This window comes from Pocillopora verrucosa, chromosome 6 (genome assembly GCF_036669915.1).
Source record: "Pocillopora verrucosa isolate sample1 chromosome 6, ASM3666991v2, whole genome shotgun sequence".
Lineage (NCBI taxonomy): Eukaryota > Metazoa > Cnidaria > Anthozoa > Scleractinia > Pocilloporidae > Pocillopora > Pocillopora verrucosa.
In genome coordinates, this window is record NC_089317.1 from 17,107,058 (window position 1) to 17,125,398 (window position 18,341).

Consider the following 18,341-nt stretch of genomic DNA (forward strand, 5'->3'; position numbering starts at 1 on the left):
TTGGTACATACTGCACAAAAACAGAGGAATTACAGGTAAATGTGGTGGTTGTTGTCAAAATACACATTAACTCTTGCAGTTGATAGAAAAATAACCATCTGTTGACTACTCAATTTGACCTTTTTTTTTAGCAAACCTGATGGTTCTTAAGCAATAGAGAAGTAAATTCTCAAGTAAATTCAATTTAGAGAACAAAAAAGTAATGAAAACCTCTCACAACAAGTTGGAAATTAATCCTTTATTAATTACTGTAAAAACCCAGGTCAATAATTACTGATTTTACACAAAGAACAAAAAAAAGCTTTTCAACACACTTAAGTCAGAAACAAAGACACATGTAGAACAACTTGACAGTCTATCAAACATCATAACCAATCAGGCTTCGTCTTCCTATGACTTCACCAACATAAAACCAGAAGGCAATCTCCACAGCAACCAAAGTATTTGCAGCAGCCTCCTTAACTGTAACATCAAGGAACTTGCCCTTCATGACAGACTCTTTCAGACCAAGAAAGCTTTTCCTGATGGCTGGCCAGTCTGATGGCTTTGGAGGAAGCATCTCCACTTTGGCATTATTCAAGAAAGTCATAACAGGGGGCTGTGCTTTCTTAGCAGTATCTGGGTGTAAAAGACAATCTTTTATCTAAATAAACAGTAATTTTTGCAAGGTCTAAAATAATTAAACAGGACTAGCTTCTGATCACACCTCAGTCTTCACAGCCACTTGTTTATTACCATAAAAAAAAACAGACCACTTCTAGCTGTTTTTACATAGACATTTTTCAACAAACTGAGGTCAGAAATATAGAAACAGACAGTACAATCACAGTACAGTTCATACAACATTCAAAACAATCAAACAAGACTGTGAGATGCAATGTCAACATTGAATGTAAACAGTAAGGTGTTACACACTTATTACAAATGTAAAATCTTATTACTATTCTTTCCTCATTCCCTTAAGAAAATATTTTGCAAAAAACACTAAGCCAATTAAAACACCTATATCTAAAAAACACAGCTTTAAAAACTAAAAATTTCTTGTTGTAACTATTGGCTACTACCATGTAATATTCCAACACAGTGGCACTGGGACAGCTAAATCAAGAATGAGAGGGAAAGAGCAACAAATTTTGTAGAGGGAACCTTATGTTCTATGGCAAAAACCAATTTTAACCAATTTTGAGTTAGTTTTCCTTCTACTCGCAAAATTAGCTGAGTTCAACAAGCTAACATATTCCTGCTACTTTCCTTCCTTCATATAATACTTTGCAAGATTGCAATTTTTCAAAAGATCCTTGCTTCAGAAAATACTTTGCCAGATTGTAATTTTTCAAAAGATCCTTGCTTCAGAAAATACTTTGTCAGATTGTAATTTTTCAAAAGATCCTTTCTTCAGAAAATACTTCGCCAGATTGTAACTTTTTAAAAGATTACAAAACTCGTATCTTCACAATCTAAACATTTCCCTTCCAAAACGTTTTTAGTGGCCGAATATATATTGTCATCAAAATGAGTATTGGTTAAGCGAACAGGCTAAATCACATTTATCTTGCAAAACGAAAACACTAAGACTGCTTTCAAGAGCGATAAATTGCAATAAATATCTCCAAGTAAGAATTAGATTTATACAAACAATTAAAACAACTTCTTAAATAGGTGAGAAATACAGCCACACTACGAAGCTAGACCTTCAGCCTTCGATTTGATCTCTTACGTTTTGGATCACTTTCACCAATTTGCTCCTCTAACCATCGCTTATGTTACATTGCATTCAATTTACTTAACGGTGAAAACTATTACAACAGATTTCTTGCCATAGTATTCACCACAAAGTTTTAACAGTAAGTCGAATATCAGCCCACCGATAGCTGGTCTTTTCGTTACAAGATTACACAAACAAATAAGGTAGAAAAAAGAGATCTAGAAGAAGAAAAGAATGATTAAAATAGCAAAAGATTACTTTGATTTCTTACCAAGGGCTAGAAATGATATTCTAGTGACCAAACGAGGCGTTGCCGTCGCAATTTTCTGTCCAAAGTTTACCAACTTCTGCGCCATTTTGGATTTTTACGGCGAGGAGCTCTACCCAACATGCAATACGAGCAGCATGACTTACTTGGTCATGCGCATTATTGTAATATCATACCACGTGCGTTAGTTGTGTTCCTGAAACTTTTCCAATGGGTAGACCAGGTAAGGTAATTTATCATTTCTTGCTCATCAAGCAGAATTTTAACATCTACTGATAAGAATTACGCATTTCAGGTTTTAGTCCGCGTGGTGGCCGTGGAGGAGGTGGAAGAGGTGGCGGCGGACGAGGTTTGTAAACATCATACGCTAACTGAATTCCTAGCTGAATCGAATCGTGCTGTTATACTGCAAGGTTTTGCGTTTACCTCGTGTCTGATTATAGTTTTAAGGGATTCTTTGTCAAATCTGTGCTGCAAAGTAAATTTTGATTTTGATCAGGGATGAAGGTCTTGCATGTGAGCCCAACATTTCGATAGATATAAATTTTGATCTCACGGACAATGCTAAAACGTGCTCCAGTGTACTTCGAATTTCATCCTTCACAAAGTCGTGCATAATCTTGTATGAAAATTTTGTTGTTGGAAAGCTATCAAAAGTCTAATCACTCATCCGTGTGTTTCGAGCCAAACAGGACTTTGTATTTGAATCTATCCTGTTGGTAATTTATTATGAGCACACAGCAACACATTACCAGAGACAGCAAGATTTTATCCATGTGACTGTTGCATGAAAACACTAGAACTACTAATACCCTCTTTGGATGAGGTGCTACAGCTGCAGTCCATCATGAGTTACGACAATTCTCACAACCTGAACAATTGGTCAAGTTTTTATAGCATTTGGCTGGGTTGCAAAGAACTCAGGTCACCTGCTGAAATTTAAAGCAAGGCTGCTAAGTGATGGTGAACTTCAGAAAAGCCCATTGTGCCTTACCAAGAGAGATCTCAACAAAAAATCCAACATGGAGGCGGCTGCTTTTTCATTCAACAAATTTTGCAGGCAGTCAGAGCCTTGAGTTCATTAGTACTCTTTTATACACTTGGGTAGAGAGAGAATCCCAAGCACTATAAGCATAAGGTTGTCTACCCAAGAATACAGTGCTGACTCAAATCGTACCTCAATCACGGAACAGACCATGGTCCTGCTGGTTAACCCTTTCTCCTCTAGAAGAGACCAATGAGTTATTCCACTGAGCAATATCAATACATTGTCAACATGATGAGAAGAAAAGAAAAGATTGTTAACAAGGGGAAATTGTTTGATTTCAATAATAAATTCTAAGGGCTATAATCACAGGAAATATTTAAAATACAGTCCAAAGAATTGATTCCTAGATCTTGGTAATGAAAAGGTACAAAAACACAGTTTGTGGGAAGATCAGAGTGCCCTCTGCTCAGGCAGTGACAAATAGAGATATTTGAAGTGAGCTTTGACCCTTTCCAATTTTTATCTCACCAGATTCTATGTTTGTAACATTAGTTTTCTTCAGTGCAATGGAATGGTATTCTGCAGCTACTAAGAATTGTTGTTATGTTCACAGGTGGTTTCCGTGGGGGTGGTGGTAGAGGTGGAGGATTTGGAAGAGGTGGAGGAGGCGGCAGAGGTGGAAGAGGTGGAGGCTTTGGTGGTCGTGGAGGAGGCAGAGGCGGAGGCAGAGGTTTGATGTCATTGTTTATATTATCATTGACACAACCAGCACTTAATTGTGAACACATTTTAGATTAAGTAAAAGAAAAGTTTGTGTAAAGTACAAACTCCAAAGGACCATTAAAATAGGTCACAGGTCAAGTGGCCAAGTGGCCCTTAGTGCATGGCTAGGAAGGGTACTATATGCCTACCCCTCCTTGATAGGGGCAGCTGCTCTGTCAAAAGTTTCCTTGGTAGTTCTGTGGTGCCTTTAACCCTTTACACCCTACCATCAGTGTGTATAGTCTCCATACTAGTCTTAATACATTCTGCAAGGAACTAAAGAGAATTTGTTTAGCCCTTGAACTCCTAGATGTGACTGTGAATTCTTCCCTTGAGCTGCTACATATTTTTTTTACATATTTTTTACATATCTTGCAAATTAATTACAAGAATCTGATGTTAAATCAGGATAAAAACTTCTTCCTGATAATTTTGAGTATTCTCATTACCTGTTTGCTGGATAATATATGGATATTTTAAGCAGAAGTTACATGTTAATCACAACTGGGAATTAAAGGGTTGAAAATCAAGAGTTTCTCATTATTGATGTTGTTGTTGTTGTTGAAAGGAGGTGGCCGCGGAGGATTTAAAGGTGGAGCCAAAGTAACAATTGAGCCACACAGACATGAAGGTAATTTTGAAAGGTTGAAATGTTGTGATATTTAACATCCAAGTGTAGTTAAAATGATGACAAGTAAAAACTCTCCTAATTTAACTATCCTGCTCAACAGTGACAGTTTTTGTAGCCTAAAGTTGCTGTTAGTTATGGAAAGTTCAAGCTTAGAAAGAATTGAATGCAGGCTTCAGTAACAGGGTGTAATAACTCTCTCTACCCATTAACTACCATGAGTGACTAAGGCAGAATTTTTTTTTACAATACCAATCAGACTAAACATCAATTAGAGGATTATTAACAGATTAAATACAAAATTCTCAGAACTGACATCTTAAAAGAATTGAGTGGCTGACAGTATGGAGAATTACTACTGAGATCTTGAAAGTGTGAGGGTTAATTTCACCATCCTGCTTATACTGATATGGGTGGGTAATTTGATTGCAAAACATGGTATGACAGACCCATGTGACTTGAAGGAGTGTCTTCATTCAACTTTCAAAACTAGAAACATAGGTAAACAGTAAATAACCAAAAAAAACAGGGAGAAAAAAATTCAAATGATAATGGAACGTGGGCCTTTCTGGGCTCAAAACACATGGCGTTGTTGACAAATGCGAGGAAACTATAGCACATACCAGAGAATGCTAATATGCACAAATTGAAGGTAAGGCAATGCAACAGAAATATGTTAAAGCATATGGGTGTTGATATACTGCTCATCAACCAATCTCTGGATGCTCCAAGGCAAGCACAAGATTAAAAGTAATATTTTAGTCATTCTTTATGGTTGATTTTTCTTTTCATGACAATAGGAGTATTTATTGCTCGTGGAAAGGAAGATGCACTGGTCACAAAGAACATAGTCCCTGGAGAAACAGTATATGGAGAGAAAAAAATATCGGTGGATGCACCAGTAAGATACACTTTTTTTTTTTTTATTTACTCTCTTCTTCATTCAGTAATTAAATTTCTATAAATAATTTTCTCAAATATGGGAAAACTGGTCAATTCTGTCAAAAGGTTGTTGATTTCATTGACAAAATTTAAGGAGAATAATCACAACCATCTCAGAGAATTATCTTTGAATTAAATAAAAGTTGAGTAATAATTTTAAACCTTCTGACACCCAAATGAATTGAGAAGACATTGATCTGTAATTTGGATTGTGAAAAATCAAGGTTAATTATCTGAAGTTGGCAAACTCTTGAATAAATCAATTCATTGTTTCTTTAGATTTTGTATTTTATTTGTTTAATACACTGGGAATGTTGAAAACATGGCTATTTGACATGGTTTAATGCTACTCTGGTTTACAGATTTAATGAATGTAAACAAAGAAGTTTCAATTCATAGACCCAACGTTTCGACACTCCTGTCTAGTGCCTTCATCAGGAGTGATCTAAACGCTGCTACAAGAGGTCCTTTTATACAATCACTAATTAGCTGCCTTTTTTCTGACGAGGTGTAAATAGGCGTCAGGAAGTAAGCTGCCATCATCATTATTTAAAGGAGTGTGGGAGGATGATGAACTTTAATATATTACATGGCTATTTCTTTTTCAAATTTCCAATTGTTAAACAGACATTAAGGTAACCTTAATAAGCTACATTGTACCTGCAGGGTTTGTGGTCAGGATTGAAAACCAAATATACAGATGTGTAGGAAATGTGTGGGATTAGAAAGGGGAATTGTAAAGGACCTTTTGTTACTGTTTAGGATGTTGGTGCTGGTGCCGAAAAAGTTGAATACAGGGTGTGGAACCCATTTCGCTCCAAGCTTGCAGCAGCCATTCTTGGTGGAATCGACAAGATACATATGGCACCTGGATCTAAGGTGTTATACCTTGGAGCTGCGTCAGGAACAACTGTGTCTCATGTTTCTGATATTGTTGGTCCAGTAAGTAATGACCTTTTACACCTTAACATCAGTATGCATATTCTCCATACTGATCTCTATACATTTCCAAGGGTGCTGACAAGGAGAATTTGTCAAACAATCAAAAGTTTGTTTAGTTGTTAATCATTTTGTTTATTCTCATGATAGTAATTTGTGACTTGGGGGTGATAATGTAAGGAGAAATTAGATGCTAGTCACTCTTAGGGGCTAAAGGATGAAAGAAAAGCCTTTTGACTTTTTAGAAATTAGGTAATGACTCAATACTAAAGTGTGATAATTCCCAGTATAAACTGGGAGTACTGTGAAAGGGAAACAAAAATCTCCAAAACTATCAGAAAGGTCTCTCTGCAAATATCTAAGACTAGCGTCAAGAAAATACTGGAAGATAAAAAATTTATCTACAGTCAAATAATTTTTGATTTTGTCAGGGAAAGTATAGCTTCTTACGTTGTTTTGACAAATTTGTTCAAGAATTTTGTAAACTTGATCATCCCCCATGAAGAAAATATAAAAACTATGAATGAGTGTTACTATTTCAGATCCCCTCAATGTTTATCCATCATTTGTTGCTTTTCAGGATGGTCTTGTGTATGCAGTTGAATTTTCTCACAGATCTGGCCGTGATCTCATAAATGTAGCGAAAAAAAGAACAAATGTCATTCCAATTATAGAAGATGCCAGACATCCACATAAATACAGAATGCTTGTTGGTGGGTTTTCTTGCTTCAGTTACTTAACATTGTAGTTTCTTACCTAAATCTGAGGAATTGAGTGCCTGGTAATTTTCACTGTTCTCACATCAGTGTAATATTAAGCAATTAGTTTGGTGCCATTTCTTCCCAATATTTTTTTGATGAGGTAGAATTAGAAAGAACATAAGGCAAGTACATCTGTTTGTTTAATATGGTAACCAGTGAAGCCAATTTCCCAGCCAGTGTTGCATGTAGATGACATGAATTACACAAGCAAAGCTGAAAAGTGTTCTACAAATTTTACTATACATGAATTAAATGTTAAACTTAAGCTATTTGAGTTCCATGCATATTTCTTTTTTATTAAATAAGATATTTGTTAAAATTTTTCTTTTCCAGGAATGGTAGATACTATTTTTGCTGATGTGGCTCAACCAGACCAAGCCCGTATTGTTGCTATTAATGCTCATAACTTCCTAAAAAATGGAGGACATTTTGTCATTTCTATAAAGGTATGCAGAAAAATGGAATAAAATGTTCATTTTTACACCTTTTCCAAGGAAATTCGGCCAATCAGAATTTAAGAAAGCTTTGTTACTCTGAGTTTTTCCAATCTGTGCTTTTGTCTTATTAGTTAGCAGCAATATTTTCAGTTTTTTTCAGCATTTAGTGTTGGTTACTTTATTTGCTAATCATCCTTTTTATTTGGTGTCATGAATTTATTTATACACCCTTTGACGAAGTTGTTAAAACATCATCAAGATCATTCACATTATGGAGCCAGATCAAAACCACTCGTAATAATCTCTACATTTTTAGGCCAACTATTAAGCTTTGTTGTAGTTTATGTAAAACTCTTATCTTATACCAAGGAATATCCCATTTGTCAGTCCTGTATATCTTTTCTTGATATACACACACACCTATTGAGTATATTAAGAAAATACAAGTAGCTTATGGTTTTTGAACTCCACAACTCCCATGAGTGACTAAGACAGAATTTCTCCTTAAAATATTTATACAATATCAACCAGATGAGTGATGAGAATAAAGAAAAATATCAATGTGGGGATAATAAGTTGATCCAAGATTAAATTCTCTGAACTAACATTGTAAGAATTGTATGGTTGACAGTATAGAGAATTACAAATTTGACCTGGGAGTTAAAGGGTAAAGGCAATAGACCCCACTTTTTATCCACTTACTTGTGTAACAACCCATGCAGGATGTTGGTAGAACACAAAAAGAGTTGGAAAATCATTAGTCGGAAGTGAGGGATTCACAATTTTTCCTGGCAGTCTCCCAACATCCTAACTGGGTTAATAAGTGGGTGAGGCAATTTAAAGTACAGTTAATTGCTTTAATCAAATAATTTTAAAATTAAACAAAGTATGTCTTAATTTTCTATTGGGTTACCAGTGCAAAAAACAATCAGTTTTGGACCAATCAGGGCATTCATATTACATCAGTTATTTTGTAATTCATGCTATACCACATGTAGGCATTGCATTATCAGTACAGTATTCAGGTTATGTAGTGACGGACCATATAATTGTGTCATAATCAGACATAAATGACAGATCTTGTTTCGTTGTGTCACTACCAGGCAAACTGCATCGATTCAACAGCAGAACCTGCTGCAGTATTTGCAGGAGAAGTGAAGAAGATGCAAGCAGAGAAAATGAAACCCCAGGAACAGTTGACACTGGAACCGTACGAGAGAGATCATGCTGTAGTTGTTGGAATTTACAGGTAAAGCATATACAACCTCCTGTACTAAAACATACAAAACCCAAAGCTTGCCTGGAATTGGTATTTTCAAGCATTTCCTATTAATCATTTTTCATTAGTAGGGGTAAGAAGTTGGCTCATTTGGGAAATTATTTTCAGGGCATTGAAATTGAAATTATACTTGGAAAGTAACACCCCTTCTCCAAAGCCATGATTAGTTTCATTATAAACTATACCCTATTTGCAAAAAAAACATTTTAGATCCTGTTTCTTACATATAAGCCAACATAAGGGAATACTTCTCAGAAAATACTTGTATCACACAGCAGTGCTCAATTAGACATTTCCTTCAAAGAGAAACTTATATTCTATTGACTTAAGCAAGATTTTAGAACGTTTCTGATTTTGATGTTTCCTCCACTTCCTGTCAATGTATAACGGATCAAATTCCTTGGCAGGGGAGAGAGGAATGTTGATATGAACATTTGACTCTTGCATTAGCAAGGAAAAGAAGTAGTGGTCATAGAAGGAAATTTTATTGATGGACATTGCATTTCTTTTGTTACAGACCACCTCCAAAGAAGGACAAGCAGTAGAATAGATTTCAGTTTCTAGGATTTTATTGTAACTTATGTCACATTTTGAAATAAAAAAATCAGTAATTTCTATATAATTTTAACATTCCAAAGAGCTTTTGTCTTAAAATCTTTACCGCTGCCTATACTTTTTAAGGTTGCATCAGTCCTTCTCTCTGTCGGAGTCAATTTTTACTGTAATAACAACCATATTGATGGGAGTTAACTTGGCTACTAGGATATTTCCTGGTATTTGGAAGTAACCTATGTTTATTTTGATTTCCAAACCTGCAAGGAAGCCTAAAAAAGTGAATTTCAATATAATTTATTTTGAAAACGCTTCACAAAGTTGTATGGGGATGACTGATCATGTTTTGATAAATGTACATGTATATATCAACGTTGATTTGTTCCTGCGCTCTGAAATAAAGTTGTGTCTACCTGGTAAATTGGTACTTCAAGAGTGGTTCATCTAGGTTAATTAATGTGCTATTAAATTAATTTTTTTCTATCCCGTTGAGAGAGCCATGAGGTTTTTAAAAGTCTGACAGAGTCCTTTTGAGGATTATAAGCAAAAGAATGACAATTCTCTTCGAGGTCAGAATTTAAAATGAGACATTGAAAATAGACCTGCCAGTCACGAACATTAAGTAACACAGACGTTGTCATGCAAATAGTATTGGTGCAAGAAGAAAAGGATCTGCCTTTTTCGGTGGTACATATATTTGTATAACTTCCTGAGATAGACAAGGCTCCGCACTCCTCGCGCGGCCCAAACTTGTCCCGCTTCGCCCTGACAACCTCAAGTAAGCCTCGCTGTATACTTGAATCATAGTACGAGAAAAGGACTTTTGTCAGCAGTTCAGGTTTTTATGCCTACGGAAAATTGCACGACTAAACAGGAAAATGACAGGAAATGAAAGATGAAAATTTTCACACACTATTTGTGTTTATTTCACAAATTAAAGTCATCTATCTACAGTTTCCCTGGAAACAAAGTAATAAAAAAGAAGGTGGCTGATTGAATTACAAAAAGCCTAAGAGAAGCTGTATAAATTTATCTGGAACACAATTTTCCCACTTATTTTTAACGATAACGAAAATAATTCTTTGGGTTGTTTTAAAATCACAGAAATACTTTCACAAAAACCAAAAAGGGCGTGTTTTCAGTTGGAAACTGGTTATACGATTTCAGCCATATTGGTTATGAACTGTGTTACCTTAGCCGTTTACAAGTTGATTTCGTGGCCTGTGAAGTCGATCTAGCGAAGATGGTGAGTAGAAGAAGAAAAACATTAACACAAATTTGGCTCAGATATGAAAACATACTCAGACAATCCACTGTTTCTAGCTTCAAAAAAACAAAAAAATAGGCGTTTATAAGTCGACCTTCGGCAAACTTCTCCCGTCCTTATCGCCTCGAGGAGGGAGGAGGATTTTCGTTTTTGTCCCCCCCCCCCCTTCCCACCTTTATTGGCTGTTAATGGAGTCAATTTTCTATAGTGCTCCCTTTATGAAAGGCTCTGTCGATGACGACTGACCCCCTTTGTTCCCTCTGAGAATCATGTGATCCCCCAAAAAGCAAGGTCAGTTGCCTTAGACGGAAATAACTCTTGCTCTCAGCATGTTGCCCCTTCCAAACGAGAAAAAAATAACATATTTAACATTTCTTTGCAGTGTCTTGTTTGGATACAAAGCTTTAGAATTTACTAAAAATGCTACAATCTAATTAGCTACGCTATTCGCTATCTATTCCGTAATTGATAATGAGTAACTTGAAAAGCTTGTGTGCATTTGCAAACAAAATAAAACAAAACAACAACACTAGCCTGTCTTTTTGTTAAGTTTTGAAAAACGACTGGAAGATGAACACTTAGATAGTGAGATCTTTCGAGCTCATAATCAAGATAAAAAATTAAGTTATTATTTTTTCGTGTCATTATTTAACAGGTGTTTGGAATAACGTAATTTCCACTGATGTACATATCCCGATCGGCCAATTTCGCCCTTAAAAAAACATAACTTTCCAAGATTCGTATTTCATCAGTGTTCAAAGTTTTAGAACAAGATATGAAACAAAGCTCCCCTGTGGCTCTACCACTCAGGGACCTTTTAAACTTTCTTTGATAGACATTTATATCACCATACAGACCTGGTTTATTCGTGTCCAATCCTTCCATCATTTCGGCATGCTGCATACGGGAGCTGAGAGAGGCCCGTCCTCCTCCCCCTGCCACATCTCATTCGTTGGAATTTCCTTTAAAAGATAGCTTTCGAATTCAAATGAAAACCACGCATCTGTTATTACAGGAAGTCGCACGTTTTTTGCCAGAAGCGGTTTGTAATCACAGGGTGTGTCCTTGTAAGACGACAAAGACACATTTGGATGCGGTTCTGCACGTGAAATTGGGTCAGAGTATGACGTTGTACTGCTTTGTTCGGGAGCATCAGTTCGACTGTCGGTTGGGTTGCCTGTTGATGGATTATCTTTTATCTCAGACGTTGGGGAATCTGTGGTAACGTCTGACCTTTTTGAGTTTACTTCGAGTGATTTCTTTTTTAAAAGGTCGTCCATGGGTTCCATTAATTCCACCTCTCTTGGTTGTGTTGTATTCCAGTACACCTTTTTAATGATAAACAGGTTTATCTCCGCTGTTCTGGCTCTAAACAGCAAGCGGTAAGGCCAGTTCATTTGCAGCAGTGTGGCGATCCAGTAAAATACGGGACTCATCCAAAATGGCTTCACATTCATATCGGTATAGGCAGAGATGCGCTTTCCCCAGGTCAAATCGAGAAATGCCCAGTCGGTATATCTCCAACGAGAGGTATACTCGTCCAAGCCTTCCATCTTCTCTGACATTTCTTTCAGCTTTCTCTTACAAACCTCTTCTGTTTCTTGGTCACCGAATAAGATTTTCGGGTAGCACTTAATGCGAACCAGATCCACGCCCTTCAGGGGTGGCCTGTCTCTCTTGGAAACGTCCACCCATGACCCGATTATGAACTCTTCACATGCCAGTTGTGTCACTACTTTCACAGTATAGGTCTCTGTATGAGCTACTCGGTTTCGTTTAAGGTCCCTGCGGTGGACCGTTCTATTTCGCTCTTCGCGATGATAACACTCCACAGCAATGTTTATCCTCGGGGGGACTTCTCGCAGGCGTTGAATATACTCCAAAGCTGTGTCATCTTCTACGATGTTTTTAAGGTAATGCAGCTCTTCGGAATAGAAGCTCTCTAGCAGGACGATCACGGCACAGACGCCAAGCATCACCGAGGCAAAGATTTTCATTACGTAAAACACTGAACCGTAGGTGGTGCAATGAGTCATTTCACAACCAATAAGGAAAAAAAGCCACAGATAGAAAGAGAAAGACATGCACATAGAAACAAGCCTTGCGCACGGACAGGTGTGACGAGTTCCTTCGAATTTTTTTTCTACCCTTAAGATTTTCTTCTCATAATCTAGGACAGCTTGTTGATATTCTTGGACAGCTTGATCGAGGTCCTCTTGATTTTTTGCAGAGGCAGCTTTCTGTAGTCGTTTCTCCTGATCCTCCTCAAACTGTTGCCTCTCTTTCTTTCTGAGCTGTTCGTAGTAGTTCAGCGGTCTTTCGAAATCGACTACCGATCTGATTAAACTGACGCAGCCAGTACAGCAGCCGAGCAAACACGGCACCAATATTTGCAAACAGACAGTCAAGCTAATGACCAGTGGCATAACACTGGGGTATTCGTCAAAATTGATCGTGGAATTCATGGTCTGAGGAGGCAAATTTGTGTCCGTCTATTAAACTAATTAGTTTTCACCTTCCTCACTCTGACTTACGTTCCGAGGCCCAGTTGAAACGTTGAACTTCACATGAGACAACCTAAATTGCAATTTTGTACGACTCAAACGGGTAAAGTTCAACCACTGATAAAGCATCTATCAAAAGGTGGACGTTTGTCTTCACACGTTCCATCCGATCTAGGCAGACGGACAGAACGTGTGGGTCGATCCAAATTCAGTTGGACGAACTCAACTAATTCAAACGTTAAACTTAACATAAATCTAATTCTCTCAATGATTAATTCTGTGCGCAGTTCGACGTTTAAACTGTGCCCTCGACTAAATAAAGGTAGCTAACTAAAGAGACATGATGGATGATATTGATCTCTGTCGAGATAATCCCAGTTCTTCACAGGTAAACAGCGACAACGTTGAGTCACCCGAGATCCATAGACGATGAGCTGTCCCATCTTTTCGGCAAAATCCGCTCACAATTTAAAAAAAAAAAATCAGCGAAAACACAAACTTTTTGTGCACCGTACTCCTAGAGTTTTTGTGTGACGCGCTAACATTTTAGGAGCCATAACGCTCTTGTTTCGCTGGATTTGTTCGACTCGCGCGACAGAATTCGCCGAAAAGGAGAGATTATTCATAGTCTGCGTGATCAATACAATCTTGAAACTTTCTATTTATTGATCGTTCGTGGTTTCATGAGGAACTCTTTATCGGCTAAACATTGTAATAACACCAACCTGCGCTTGAAAATTGTAAATAAGATTCTTTTTTCCTGTTTCAAGTGATAATTTGGCAAAACATGGTACAATGCATGAAAAATTGGGATAACAGGATTAAAGTTGCCCATAATTTAGGACTCTGGAATCACTTGGATCTATATACGGGTAATTTTTCATAATGCACATTCGGGCGATTTTTTTTTGCCGAAAGTGTCACATTCTTCGTAAAGTACTCGCTTATATCCGCAAACATACGTCTAATCGAAAGACAAATGTGTTGCTTTATCCATAGGTAAAACAAGGTGTAACAAAGTTAGATATTTTTTCTGCTTGTTTCCGAAGGGGTTCCGCTGAATTACCTTTATTAACTGAAACGAAGAAATCACTTCATGCGCCCAAAAAAAAGAGAATAGCTCGATCTTACCTCTTTTGCACGTCCGAAATACACGAACGTGACTTGCTTGCAGGAAGAATTGTTTGATTAAAAATTCACCCTCATCCGTTCCGTGTTGGCATATCCTACGTCTGACAGTTTCAATGACAAGTATTTTTGACACAAATGTAACACACGACGTTGAATTAACTTTGTTCGCTGATAAATTCAAGGTATTCAGTTACCCAAATCAAATGAAAGAGAGACTTAATATTCGAACCATTGAAGTTACCTTCTCACTTCATAAAACTCAGTCACGTAAGAAAAATTGGCCTTTTCACGCATCACGAAGAATATCCAAAATTATTTCACGTTCACGCGAAATTCAAAACGGTCATGCATGTTTCACATGAAAATAGAAAACCAAATTCACGAATTTGGTACTTTTCTGGTCTTGATCAGACTTAAGCGACAAAATAGGACGTAATTGTAACAAGCCAGAACGGGCAATGTAGAGGAGAACACATACAAAACCAAGATGTCGGACCAACAAGATATATTTAATATAAGAAAACAGATGTCGTCAGCGGACCACGAGGTCGTGACAGTGTCACGCAATATTGTTACAGTAATGTCTTACCTTATTTTTTAAAAAAAACCACTCGTGGTCTGTTTTATGATTTCAATTGATCCATTTGAACCCATATACAATCAAATCCCTGATCAAAACCTAACCACAGCCGTGTGAGCACAATACGTATGCATTTTCAAATAGCCGGAAATTCATCACACAAAACAATATGGTTCACGAATCACGTTTAATTCAGCTTTTCATTCACGAGTCATGTTTGAATATAAAAATTGTTTCAAGTGGACATGAAAAGATCTTATTATATTTTTTGAAACTACCTTCCAATAACTCACTCATACGCAGCCATTCTTATCCCACCCATCAATCTTTCGATCTTGATTTTTCATTCAATCCCTTTTTCCCCATAATTTTGCCTTGATATTATTTCCTCGCATAACCCATTGCCGTTTTAACTCGTGGATATGCGAAATATGGGAAAGAGTAATAATGGTATTCGTAACTCGTTTTAAAAGCTCCTTCATCTTTATAATTAGGGCTAAACTGCACGAGAACTTTTGCAATCACACGGGAATAATAGGGCGCTTTTAAATCATGGGCCAATAAAAGGATTCAGAGGGACGGAATACACTTCAGGTAAGCCTATGAGAACCCAAAGAAAAAAACCTCTCAAACGGAATAAAGCGCGGGAAAAAGAAAGGCTTTAAGTCCTTATTGGTTTCAATTACGCCTCTGATTGGTTGAGAGCGTGAGAATTTTTTTTCTTCGTGAGGTCAATCACAAAGCAAAATTAACTCTTTACACTCTACCATTAGTATCGATATTCTCTTTCTCTCTCTTCATTTCCCGAGTTAACGACAAGGTGAATTTGTTTAACAATCATGAGTTTCTTAAATTACATTTGATCAAAGGTGATACTGAAAGGGGAAATTAGATGCCCGTCACTCTTGGGGCTGAAAGGTGAAGTGAGACTGATGAAATCGCGGATTACTTTCGACACTCAGTTGCGAGTTCCTCTCTTCCTATAATTTTTTTATCGTGTCAAGATACCCATACACTTTTAGTATCTATCATTATTCCATTGCAATTAAACTGAAAGATAATTTGTAGAGTTTTGCTGATTGCTGAGCAAGGGCTTGTTAGCCGCGTCAATGTCCTGTATGATGTCATCATGTGCGCCAGGTACAGTTTGAGCAGGATAAACCTGTTTAAATGCGGTCTGTTCCGAGAAAACAGGTTGGCAAAACACCTTCTTTCTCAGCGTAAATTGAAGAGAGCTTGTTTGAGAGACGAAGAGCCATCTGTAAATCCAAGACAACTGAAGAAATGTAAAACACCAGAAGAACTGCTCGTTCATCCAGAAGGGCACGGACTCCTTCTTATGGTACAACACAACGTACGGATGGTGATTGGCTACGCTATCCACGCGGGAGAAATCAAAATGATGATTCAAATGACGTGTTTTCTCAATTAAGGCTGACTTTTGAACTTCAAACGATTCTGCAGCCGTTCTGTCAAGTGTAATGTCTATGTGAACACGAAGCCTAAAAAGTCGTCCATTTTCAGAGACTTCTAAATTTGACTCATCACACCAAGACGAGTAAACAAATGGCTGGCGAACAGTCTTCCTCCCGACCTTACTCCAGCGATCTTCTGATCCTTGGTATTCTTGGCGTCCTGTTAAAACATTTGTCCGATAGACAGCCATACGTTGGTGTTTCCATTCATACCTGTCAATCACCATCTCAATTGACGGAGGCTCGCGCTGAAGAGACTTGACGTATTCCCAAGAGAACATGTTATGTAACGCTGCTCTTTCACTCGAGAAAAAAGCCTCCAAGGTAACGAACACTGCGCAGACTCCGCACATGACAGCAGCCCAATAAAACGTAAATGAGCGCGCTTTGCCATCACCTGTTGCCAGACATGCGCAAACTGCGCAAAGCCACACCCAGAAAGTGAAATTCATGAAAATGGAATACACCCGCATCATTAACATATATCGACTTTGCATTGCGTTTTGAACAGCTTCTAAACGCTCTGGGGATCCTGGTCGCCTCCTTTGAGAAAAACGGACGATTTTGACTAGCATGATGCCTAACCATATGAAAGTTGGACAAAGAACGTGACAAGCGAAAAAAGCAATGACAAATATCATGAACGCTTCAGACTGATCCAAAGGCTTTTTACTGGTCGGGATATTCTCTGGATTTCCCGTGGGATATGGAAAAGGGCCTGGGGCGGGGACTGAAGTATGAGGCGGTATCGGACCAGAAGTTATAGGCGGTGGGACTTGACAAGTGGCCTTTGACTCAAGTAACCAGTTCTTCCTTCCATGATCCTGCTCGCAAACGAAAAACTCCACGGGCGAAGATCGGTAGCCTGTCGCGCAAAACGAAGTGGAAATGTCTCCCGGACGATTTCCGGCGTGAACTACCTCAATTGAGTTAGCTGGAATTCCCGGGTCGGAGCATGCGTCTTTATTTTCACAGTTCGGTCCGTGCGTGGAGTCCTGACAGAGACATACTGTCTCATTATCAGCGGTGTAAACGCAAGTACCCTGGCCATTACAAGGCTTGTCATAACATTCCTTTTCTCCATTGGCGATTCCTCGACATTTCATTCTCAATCCACTTCCAGCAGTCCATCCCTTTGTAGTCCAACTTTCCCAATAGTTTGTCACGTACTCTGGCCTATGTGCTAGATCTTTCGTACGAAGTAAATCGGTCCCAGATCCAGTATAACTGGTGCCAACCCTCCAGTAGCCATCCCGGTAGTATAAATACCATTCCTGTCGGCTGTGCTTGAATACGGAACGGATCGACTCATAAACGTTCGGAACTTTGGCGAAAAAGTCCGTTCGAGGATCGTTAAGAATTTCAGCTTGATTTCCGGTGACGGTGTCATTCAAATAAACTTTGCCTGAATTGCATCGAAAGTATTCATCGTCCACACAAATAGCTTTGATGTAAGATGGTCCTAAGACAGTTTTAAATGTCTTATCGAGTGGTGAATAGTACGACCACTCTTTCACGACATCACCGAACAAATCTTTCTCATTTAGCAAGCCAGACGACAACCAAGTCATCGGATCAAAGTCGTTGCTGAGACGACCAACAACACCAAATGTTTCTGTGACTTTGAGCCCAAAAGCGAGAAGCTTTTCTCCTTGCGATGTAAGATCTCTGTAGTAGAAGAAGAGACCCGAAGGACGATTAAGATAGACAGGAAAGCCATCCTTGTTCGAGAATAACTCGTAAACTCCTTCCACTTGGACCCATGGCAAAACATTCTCGTCGATGTTCTGGAAAAATATTTTTGGACACATTTTCTTTTGGGCTAAGCTCGGCCCAATTAATGACAGGATAAATGCCAGAAAGAAACTTGAAAACATATTTCAAGCTATCACCTGCTCACTGCGTTTTCTTTGAAAATGTTTCAGCTTTTTAAGTTGAGCAATAAAGCAATCGACAAACTTCCGGTGAATATTGCAACAAATCTTCCAAACGGCTTTGACATGCTAAAACGGACCGGAAGTAAAGAAAATTTTATTGTGACGTTAGTTTTACACTCCCTTACCATTTATAGCGCTGAGTAGGACAAAGTCACATCTGTAAACGTATTCATCCAGGAGTTAAAT

General features: G+C 38.0%; 3 protein-coding genes across 3 annotated transcripts; 1 reads left to right on the forward strand and 2 right to left on the reverse strand.

Annotated features, from left to right (window-relative positions):
* Positions 1 to 213: 213 nt before the first annotated feature.
* LOC131787222 (ATP synthase subunit g, mitochondrial) lies at positions 214 to 2,118 on the reverse strand. Its single transcript, XM_059104305.2, has 2 exons — positions 1,977 to 2,118; positions 214 to 618 (listed from the first exon to the last, which is right to left on the reverse strand). The coding sequence occupies exons 1-2, from the start codon at positions 2,059 to 2,061 to the stop codon at positions 359 to 361; spliced, it is 345 nt and encodes a 114-aa protein (XP_058960288.1). The 5' UTR covers positions 2,062 to 2,118; the 3' UTR covers positions 214 to 358.
* A 32-nt stretch (positions 2,119 to 2,150) lies between these two features.
* On the forward strand, positions 2,151 to 9,688 carry LOC131787221 (rRNA 2'-O-methyltransferase fibrillarin). Its single transcript, XM_059104304.2, has 10 exons — positions 2,151 to 2,196; positions 2,269 to 2,322; positions 3,575 to 3,691; positions 4,292 to 4,354; positions 5,152 to 5,252; positions 6,056 to 6,235; positions 6,813 to 6,945; positions 7,327 to 7,439; positions 8,534 to 8,679; positions 9,227 to 9,688. The coding sequence occupies exons 1-10, from the start codon at positions 2,184 to 2,186 to the stop codon at positions 9,252 to 9,254; spliced, it is 948 nt and encodes a 315-aa protein (XP_058960287.1). The 5' UTR covers positions 2,151 to 2,183; the 3' UTR covers positions 9,255 to 9,688.
* Positions 9,676 to 18,213, reverse strand: LOC131787266 (uncharacterized). Its single transcript, XM_059104362.2, has 2 exons — positions 15,795 to 18,213; positions 9,676 to 12,996 (listed from the first exon to the last, which is right to left on the reverse strand). Exons 1-2 carry the CDS (start codon positions 18,093 to 18,095, stop codon positions 11,413 to 11,415), a joined length of 3,885 nt encoding a protein of 1,294 aa, XP_058960345.2. The 5' UTR covers positions 18,096 to 18,213; the 3' UTR covers positions 9,676 to 11,412.
* Positions 18,214 to 18,341: the final 128 nt, after the last annotated feature.

Coding starts and splice junctions, on each gene's coding strand:
- LOC131787221 (XM_059104304.2), top strand. Junction 4,355..5,151: donor TGAGCCACACAGACATGAAG/GTAATTTTGAAA, acceptor TCATGACAATAG/GAGTATTTATTGCTCGTGGA. Junction 7,440..8,533: donor ATTTTGTCATTTCTATAAAG/GTATGCAGAAAA, acceptor TGTCACTACCAG/GCAAACTGCATCGATTCAAC.
- LOC131787222 (XM_059104305.2), bottom strand. CDS start 2,061: ATGGCGCAGAAGTTGGTAAACTTTGGACAGAAAATTGCGACGGCAACG. Junction 619..1,976: donor AATATCATTTCTAGCCCTTG/GTAAGAAATCAA, acceptor TTTTACACCCAG/ATACTGCTAAGAAAGCACAG.
- LOC131787266 (XM_059104362.2), bottom strand. CDS start 18,095: ATGTTTTCAAGTTTCTTTCTGGCATTTATCCTGTCATTAATTGGGCCG. Junction 12,997..15,794: donor ACTCTACAAATTATCTTTCA/GTTTAATTGCAA, acceptor TTGCCTCCTCAG/ACCATGAATTCCACGATCAA.